Raw genomic sequence first — 10,000 nt, 5'->3', positions numbered from 1 at the left:
CGCCTACTGGTCACCACTGTCTGTTACTTTGGAATAATTAATTTTCTTTGTCTAATATCTTTTGTTTTCTGGATTTTTTTTTTCGTTTGTTTTCTTTTCATTTTTGCTGTGTATCGTCATGTCAAAATGTGAAATATTTAGCACGTTAATTGTTGATGACAATCAAATTGGTCATTTTCACTGTCTGTCTGTCTGTCTGTCTGTCTGTCTGTCTGTCTGTCTGTCTGTCTGTCTGTCTCTCTCTCTCTCTCTCTCTCTCTCTCTCTCTCTCTCTCTCCCTTGTATAATTTCATCCTCTCGTTTATCCAGCTTGTCTTGAATCAAGAGCCCCCAAAGAGCTCTCCACATCATGTCTTTCTGACAAGCCCTAACACTGTCGATGCCATTAGCCACTGAAACAAAACGTAGTCAATGTTCATCGCATAAAAGAACCCTTAACTCACTCAGTACGGACAGTCCTCTCTTCTCCTCTACACAGACCCCTCGGATGTCCAGTGGGTGTCTGAATGACCCAACCTTTAGCTTCCGTCGTCAGAACTGTGGTATTCTTTGTCAACATTCACCTCTTCAGTATAAGAGCGTTCCGCTTGCAATATTTTGATGATGGTAATTGGGATGAAACGCTGTTAACGTCGTCTCTTTCGCCGTTCGTATGGAGAGAGTTAAAACTAATCGATACACGTTTTGACAGATCTTTCCTGTTGAAGCAGTGCCGAACTCCCCTCTCAAAATGTGTTGCTGATGTTAACATCATGTTTATCCACGCCTATGTGAAAATGTTCGTTTTTTCCCCCTCAGAAACAGTGAAGAGACTAGCGAAAATGAAAATACGCCTTCAAGGTGTTCTGTCCCTTTCTTTATCCCACACAGCCACTGCTGAGGGAAAGCACTTGTGGGTTTTGAACAAGTTCTGTTCTGGTGAAAAACACTTCTTTGATTAAAAGCCTGGCTTGCAGATGTGTATTTAGATAAAATCTAAGAAAATTAATGTTCTCGGCAGAACGGATTCAATGCCAATTCAGATCAATTCAAAATTTGGTCTGCAGCGCAGACTATCACAGAAGGCGATTACCAGGGCTGAAAGCACGTCACAAAGGAAATCATCGAACAAAACAAGCTAAAAAAAATTTTTTTTAAAAGCCACTCTCGCCTGTATGTGTGTGTTTGTGTTTGTTGTGAGTGCCCCTCTTTGTGTTGTCAGGGACTTGTGTATTTTTAGGTTCCCGTTTGTTTTTGTTTTTGTTTTTTTGTTTTGTTTTGTTATTTTTTTCTTTTGTTTTTCATACCTTTATTGCTGGTTTTTGTAGTTTGTTTGATTTGTTTCTGTTTGTTTTGGCTGGTCTTTTGTTGTTTTTTTGTGTTTGTTTTTTTATATTTGTTTTGTTTTGTTTTTTGTTTGTTTTGTTTTGTTTTTGTTTTGTTTGTTTTGTTTTTTGGGGGTTAGGGGGGGTTCGGAGGGGGAGGGGGGTGCGGGGGGGGGGGGGGGGTCAAAGAGACATCTTCACCGGCACTATCAACAAAAATATAAATATATAGAAACGAAAAAGGTAAACAACAACCCTGTCTTACACAATACAAAAAATGCGTTGACAATGGGCACTGTCCATTATTTAACCCCTTCACAATGCTACTGACGAGTATGTTCGTTAGTGAAGACTGCCACCTCTATTTGAGATCAAACTGAACAATTACACCGTTTAAAAATACGCAGAATGTAGTATGATCGGTACTTTTTGATTCCTGCCACAGTGATCCCGTTTCACCAAGTTTCAGCAGTTATGGGGTTAAATCGCACTTCTGTGGTCATTGTCAAACTGACGTGACAACATTCTGTTGTGTTCCTCTGTCCCAGAGGTTACTTCCCTTGCTGCAGGGCTTACAAGGTGTTGGTGGGAGGACGAAAACCACGCAGCGAACATCAATGGGGTGTTTTATCACTTTTCACGGTGGCAGTTTTTGTCTTCCCTTAAGTTTAACTCAGTACGGCCAGTCCTCTCTTCTCCTCTACACAGATCCCTCGGATGTCCAGTGGGTGTCTGAATGACCCAACCTTTAGCTTCCGTCGTCAGAATTGTGGTATCTTTGTCAACATTCACCTCTTCAGTATGAGAGCCTTCCACTTGCAATATTTTGATGATGGTAATTGGGGTGAAACGCTGTTAACGTCGTCTCTTTCGCCGTTCGTATGGAGAGAGTTAAAAGTGAAAGGATAGTTAGGCTGATCGAATGGGAAGTTTGCCAAGAATTTTAAGGCCGATTGTTTGACTTTTACTGATTTGTTCTGAACCAAGAATGCCGATTCATAGAATGTATTTTCATATATTTCGAGAGAGTGTTTATTATCTTTAAAAAAAAAAAAAAAGAAAGAAAAAAGGAAAGCTATTTTACCACCGCATTACTAACACCACCAACAACAGCAGCAGCAACAACAACAAGAACACAAGTCTTTGTTTTGTTTGCGTGTTGTTGTAAATGGGGTTTTTTTTATTGTGGTAATGGGCTTTTAACTGATAAAGGAATAACAGAATGATAATTTCGCGCAAATCTTATATAAGATCATTCACAACCACCAGCATAAATGAGACACACCATGCATCCTTTTCTTTTCTTTTCAATTTCCTTTTCAAACAAAATAGCAAAATCATTTCCGTATCGTAATTGACAAAGAACCATGTTTTACAATTAAAACTATATCACTTGCATTTATTACTACTAACTGATGATGAGGCTGTCAAAACTATGTAGGATAATTGCATTGTATGTGCATTGAGCATCTTCAACCCGCTTTTTTCAGTGTCGTTTCCAACGACTACCCGTTTGATCTTTTCAAAAGCACGGTAAGGATAAGTAGCTCGATAAGTAGGTGAATGCAGCCATGCGGGGATATTTACAAATAAAGTGATTATTCCAGCCTATTGATGCATCCCCTCTCGGCTTTCATGTATTTTCCCATGACACCCAACCGCGATTATGTTTTCTGTGGAGTTCGACATACGAAGTTTGCTTATCTTCCTTTTCATTCGACCCAATGTATCTGTGCGCATCTATTGCTCAATATCTTTCCATCTTTGAATTCATGGCTTTTAGCAAAATATACATCAAATAGCAAGCTGTCGTTAAACTTCCAGTAGGAAACGACCTTTCTTTTTCCACTCCAGTGGGTCTTAAGGTTGAATTAATTCTACTTGTCAGCGACTGGTATGTGGCAAAGACACAACAGAACAAGTGTTTCTTTTTTTCGATTTTTTCACCATGCGCCCACACTGCTTAAAAAGCGCGAAAGTTTTGATGTTTGTTCATAGGATTTTTTCTCTCTTCTTATAATTATGCCTTTTTCACTTTATTGTCTGCATTTCTATAAAAATAATAATAATAAATAAACAAAATAAAGGCATGCAGCTGATGGAAATGGCGACATGGCCCGCCAGTTATACTCAGTGGAGTTTCGTGAGACCACAACCTTTGGTTTTTGTCTCTGAGCATTTATGTGTCATTAAAATGAATCTCTCTCTCTCTCTCTCTCTCTCTCTCTCTGTTTCTCTGTGTCTCTCTCTCTTTACACACACACACACACACACACACACACACACACACACACACACACACACACACACACACACACACATATGTATATATATAGATAGATAGATAGATAGATAGATACATTTAACAAGACTTAGTGTGAGCGTTTCAGTCAGAACTAACGCGCTTCATCATGTTTGTCAACAGACTGTTCCAGACCCGAGGATTGGATTCCGGGGTAACGTACGGAAGTTGGATGCTGTTCGCTCTGCCCGGGTCCCTTCTTTGTCTTCTCCTAGCCTGGGTCTGGCTGTCTCTTCTCTTCCTGGGATCCAAGTCAGTTTAAATCAACTCTTTGTCATGTGTGTGCTGTGCGTGGTGCATGATATATGAGGAGATCAACTGTGTTCTGCTCCTTGTTGTTGTTGTTCTTGCTGTTGTTCTTGTTGTTGTTGTTGTTTTTGTTCTTGTTCTTCTTTCTTTATTTTTTAATTTATTATTATTATTATTATTATTTGTTGGGGGGTTTTTTGTTGGGTTTTTTTTTTGGGGGGGGGGGGGGAGGGGTTTTTTTTTTGGGGGGGGGGGGTGTTTGTTTTTTTGTGAGTGTTTTTGGGGTTTTTTGTTGTTGTTTTTGGTACGCTTATAGTTGACTTCATCAAGTTTTTGCGCCTTATACATTTTATTATTAGTAGTAGTAGTTCTTTTTTATGTATTTATCTATTATTTATTTACTTTTTTTTTCAAGGCCTGACTAAGCGCGTTGGGTTACGCTGCTGGTCAGGCATCTGCTTGGCAGATGTGGTGTAGCGTATATGGATTTGTCCGAACGCAGTGACGCCTCCCTGAGCTACTGAAACTGAAACTGAAACTTGTTCTTCTTGCTCTTGTTCTTGTTCTTTTTCGTGTTCTTGCTCATCCTCTCGTTGTTGTTGTTGTTGTTGTTGTTGTTGTTGTTTTTCATCATCATCTTCATCATCATCATCATCATCTTCTTCTTCTTCTTCTTCTTCTTCTTCTTCTTCTTCTTCCACGCACATTTCTCTTTTGGGGTTGTGGGAATGCACTGAAGACAAGCTCTTTCAGTTTCACAGTCATGTCTTTACTCTCGTCCCCCCGTTTATGTGTCTGTGTCACCTACAGCAATATGATTTGATGTACCTGTATATATTATATATGTGTGACCATCTGAGATCGGTCTTATATTCATTTAATATCATGCAGATGTGTTTTTGTTTTATTCGATTGCTTCTTTTGTTGTTGTTGTTTTGTAGTTTTTTTTCGCAATTTTCTTTTTTCTTTTTACTGCGTCATGAACAAGCTGAATCGAAATGAACTGTATCAACACCAGGAAAAGACTTCCCTTCGTACCCCCATTGCTTCCAATACAAGCTTCTCCATCCAACATAGCTGACATAGTGAAACTATCCGTAATTCAGAGCCCTCCTTGCATTTCGATAATCATGTGTTATCTATATGTATTGTAAGTCTGATCTGACGGGGGAATAAAACCTCGCATGGAAATAGGGAAGGGGGGGGGGACGCGACAGGAACTGAAAAGTTAGAACTGGGTGGAATGAATGAATGAATGAATGAATCTTTATTTTCCAACGGTGAAGATATTAGCACTTTGGCCGATTTACACATCTGCCGTTGTTCTAAGAGACACACAAACATGTGCGCATATAAATGTAGTTGTACTGAATACTTAATACATGTATAATGTACGAGTATAACACAGCGTCAAACTGAGAGATACAACATCGCTCACATCTGTACGGAACGGAAGTGAGTAACACACACACGCACACACGCGCACACACACACACAGGGAAAAACAACAAAACCCAAGCATGAATGCTACATATGAATGATTCAAGTGAAATTAACACAGAAAAGTAACGATAAAATTTTAAACACAGATGTAAGAGGAGTGAGGAGAGGGGGGCGGGGGGCGTGACGAAGGTAAAACCTTGCCAGAATGTTGAGTTTTGCCTTTTATCCCTCGGAATCGGGAGGTTTATGCACGTGTGTGAGTAACTGATGTGGAAGCGCCTCTATTCGTCTCTGGAGAAGATTAAGCGCTGTACAAGTGCCTTTATCATCATCATCATCATCATCATCATCATCATCATCACCGTTTTTATTATTGCTACAAATCCCTAACGCCGACTTTCCTAAAGGACTCTTAGCCAAGAGAGTGAGGATATGTAACTTGGTAAGACACTGTCCACTGAAATCAAATTCTAGCCCAGATAATCGGGACAGCAGTTGCCTCCTCTGTTCAGAGTTGGACACGGCTATCATACATACATACAGTAATAGTAGTAGTAGTCATACATGCATACGTACATCTATACATAGTAGTAGTAGTCATGCATACATATAAACATGCATAGTAGTAGTAGTCATACATACATACATAGTAGTAGTAGTCACATGCATACAGACATACATACATACATAGTCGTGGTAGTCATACATACATACATACAGACATACATACGTACATACATACATACATACATACATACATACATACATACATACATAGTAGTAGTAGTAGTAGTAGCAGCAGCAGCAGTAGTCGTATTGTGTTTGTTGTTATGATATGATGATGACGACATACATATATACATACATAGTAGTAGTAGTCATACATACATACATACATACATACATACATACATACATACATACATACATACATACATACATACATACATACATAGTAGTAGTAGTCACACATGCATACAGACATACATACATACATACATACATAGTCGTAGTAGTCATACATACATAGTAGTAGTAGCAGCAGCAGCAGCAGTAGTCGTATTGTGTTTGTTGTTATGATATGATGATGACGACATACATATATACATACATAGTAGTAGTAGTCATACATACATACATACATACATACATACATACATAGATACATGCATACATACATACATACATACATACATAGTAGTAGCAGTCACACATGCATACAGACATACATACATACATACATAGTCGTAGTAGTCATACATACATACATACATAGTAGTAGTAGTAGCAGCAGCAGCAGTAGTCGTATTGTGTTTGTTGTTATGATGATGATGATGACGACATACATATATACATTCATAGTAGTAGTAGTCATACATACATACATACATACATACATAATAGTAGTAGTAGTAGTAGTAGTAGCAGCAGCAGCAGTAGTCGTATTGTGTTTGTTGTTATGATGATGATGACGACGACGAATATAACGACAACGACGACGACGATGATGATGATGATTATGATGATGACGACGACGACGGCGACGGCGACGATGACGACGAAGACGACGATGATGATAATGATGATGATGACGACGACGACGACGATGACGATGATGATGATGATGATGACGACGACGATGACGATGATGATAATGATGATGATGACGACGACGATGACGATGATGACGATAATGATGATGATGATGATGATGACGACGACGATGACGATGATGACGATAATGATGATGATGACGACGACGATGACGATGATGACGCGACGATAATGATGATGATGACGATGACGACGACGATGACGATGATGACGATAATGATGATGATGATGACGACGGAGCCTGCGCAGGGAGTGGAGAAGAAAGAAACGACGGGACAAGGTCAGGGACGCCCTGGTGAAAGAAACGTTGCTGCGACAGCGCCAGAAACTGGGACGTTTCTCGTGAGTGTTGTCTTCACAGTGTGTGCAGTGTACTCCCGTTGTTTCTACTGTCTTCCGTTCTTTCGTTCCGTCATTTCTTCTATCTTCTGTTCGTTCTCTCTTTTTTCTTTCTTTACTTTAATTTTCCTTCTTATTTTTTTTTCTTTCTTTCTTAGTTTTCGGGGTTTTTTTTCTTTTCTTTTCTTTCTCCGTGCATTTTTTCTTTCTTTCTCTTTATTTTTTCTTTCTTTCTTCCTTATTTTTCTTTCTTTATTTCCTTTCGTTTATATTTTATCTACCTTTCTCTTTATCTCTATTTCTTTTTTTTCTTACTTGTATTTACTTCTTTTAGTATTTTGTACAGTTTATCTTCTTTTCTCTTTCTTTCTTTTTTTCACTTTACTAAATTTCTTTCTTACTTTTCTTTTTTTTTTCCTTATTTTTCTTTGTTTCCGTTTTTTCCCTTCTTTCGGTTTCTTTTCTTTTGTCTTTTTTCTTTCTTTCTTCTTTTTATTGTTAGTATTATCATCATTATTATTACCATAAACATTCTTTTCTTTTCGTCTTCTTTCCTTTTTATATACATATACTTGTTTATAGATATTCATTTACCTTTCTCTTTTTTTTCTTCTTTTTTTTCTTTTTTTTCCTCAAGGCCTGGCTAAGTGCGTTGGGTTACGCTGCTGGTCAGGCATCTGCTTAGCAGATGTGGTGTAGCGTATATGGATTTTTCGAACGCAGTGACGCTTCCTTGAGCTACCGATACTGATACTGATACTCATTATTCGTTTCATTTCTGTTTTCAAGTGCTTGGTCAGTTTTGCGGAGAAAATGACTTGGTCAGTTTTGCTTAGAAAAGTGCTTTTGGTTAGTTTTGCAGAGAAAGTGTTTAGTTTGGAAGTTTTGCAGAGAAAGTGTTTTTGATTTGGTCAGTTTTTGGTCAATTTACAGAGAAGAGTGTTTAGAAAATCAGTTTTGCAGAGAGTGTGATTTGGTAAGTTTTGCAGAGAAAGTGCTTTGGTCAGTTTCGCAGAGAAAGTGCTTTGGTCAGTTTTGCAGAGAAAAGTGTTTTGGTCAGTTTTTCAGAGAAAAGTGTTTTGGTTAGTTTTGCTGAAAAAGTGCTATGGTCAGTTTTGCAGAAACAGTGACTTCGTCAGTCTTGTTGTGAAAAGTGCGTTGGTCAGTTTTATAGCGAAAGTGCCACTTCTAAAACCATGCAATGTCAGGATAGGGCAGAGTAAGACGTTACAAACAAGCTAAAATATCCTGACGATTAAATCCTCAGAGAAGATGCAGGCGAGTTCCACACTTTATTTGCGTCACGTTGACAACAACGATTATATTCAATACACATAATCTGGATTAGAGAAGAGTTACTTTTCTTCTAGTTAGTCAGTCAGTCAGTTTTGCAGAGAAAAGCGTTTTGGTCAGTTTTGCAGAGAAGCGTTTTTTAGTCAGTATTGCAGAGAAACCTTTTTTGGTCAGTTTAACAGAGAAAAGTGGTTTGATCAGTTTTGCATAGAAAAGTACTTAAGAGAAAAATGTTTTTTATCAGATTTGCAGAGAAAGTGTTTCGGTCAGGGTTTTTTGGTTTGTTTTGTTTTGGTTTGTTTGTTTTTTTGCAGAGAAGTGTGTTTGGTCAGTTTTGCAGTGAAAGTGACTTGGTCAGTTTTGCAGAGAAAAGTGTACTGGTCAGTTCTGCAGAGAAAGTGTTTTGGTCAGGGTTTGTTTTTGTTTTTTTGCAGAGAAGTGATTTGGTCAGTTCTGCAGTGAGCGTGATTTGGGTCAGTTCTTCAGTGAGCGTGATTTGGGTCAGTTCTGCAGTGAGCCTGATTTGGTCAGTTTGCAGTGAAAAGTGCTTTGGACAGTTTTGCAGTGAAACGTGCTTTGGTCAGTTTTGCAGAGAAAGGCGCTTTGGTCAATTTTGCAGAGAAACGTTCTTTGGGTCAGTTTTGCAGAGAAAAGTGCTTTGGTCAGTTTTGCAGAGATATTTTTTGGTCAGTTTTTCAGAGAAACGTTTGTTGGTCAGTTTTGCAGAGAAACTTTTTTGGTCAGTTTTGCTGCGAAAAGTATTTTGGTCAATTTTGCAGAGATACTTTTTTTTTCTTTTTTTTTTTTTTTTTTTTTTTGGTCAGATTTGCAGAGAAAAGTGCTTTGGTCAGTTTTGCAGAGAAACGTTTTTTGGTTAGATTTGCAGAGAAAAGTGTTTTGGTCAGTTTTGCAGGGAAACGTTTGGTCAGTTTTGCAGAGAAAATGTTTTGGTCAGTTTTGCAGAGAAACGTGCTTTGGTCAATTTTGCAGAGAAACTGTTTTTTTGTTGTTTTTTTGGTCCGTTTTCTAGAGAAAAGTGTTTTGGTCAGTTTTGCAGAGAAAGGTATTCTGGTCAGTTTTGCAGAGAAAGTATTTTGGTCAATTTTTAAGACAAAAGTGCTTTGATCTGTTTTGCAGAGAAAAGTGTGCTGGTCTCTTTTGCAGTGAAAAGGACTTTGGACACTTTTGCAGAGAAAAGTGTTTTGGTCAGTTTTGCAGGGAAACGTTTTTTTGTCAGTTTTGCAGAGAAAAGTGTTTCGGTCAGTTTTGGAGAAAAAAGTTTTTTGGTCAGTTTTGCAGAGAAACGGTTTTTTATCAGTTTTTCACAGAAACCTCTTTTTTTTCTTTCTTTTTTTTCCTTTCTTTCTTTTTTTTTTTTTTTTTTTTTTTTTTTTTTTTTTTGTCACTTTTGCAGAAAAGAGCGTTTTGGTCAGTTTTGCAGAGAACCGTGTTCTGG

At 38.1% G+C, this 10,000-nt stretch overlaps 1 protein-coding gene across 1 annotated transcript in view; it reads left to right on the top strand.

Moving 5' to 3' along the window:
• Positions 1-10,000, top strand: part of LOC143301386 (Na(+)/dicarboxylate cotransporter 3-like) — a 32,633-nt gene that overhangs the window by 9,355 nt on the left and 13,278 nt on the right. Inside the window, exons 7-8 of the mRNA XM_076615631.1 lie at positions 3,730-3,858; positions 7,162-7,254. Coding sequence (XP_076471746.1) covers positions 3,730-3,858; positions 7,162-7,254 — 222 coding nt within the window. The remainder of the gene's footprint in view (positions 1-3,729; positions 3,859-7,161; positions 7,255-10,000) is intronic.

The sequence above is a fragment of the Babylonia areolata genome, chromosome 27 (assembly GCF_041734735.1).
Source record: "Babylonia areolata isolate BAREFJ2019XMU chromosome 27, ASM4173473v1, whole genome shotgun sequence".
Lineage (NCBI taxonomy): Eukaryota > Metazoa > Mollusca > Gastropoda > Neogastropoda > Buccinidae > Babylonia > Babylonia areolata.
The sequence above is the reverse complement of the archived record's forward strand: the minus strand, read 5'-3'. Positions and strand labels throughout refer to the sequence as shown.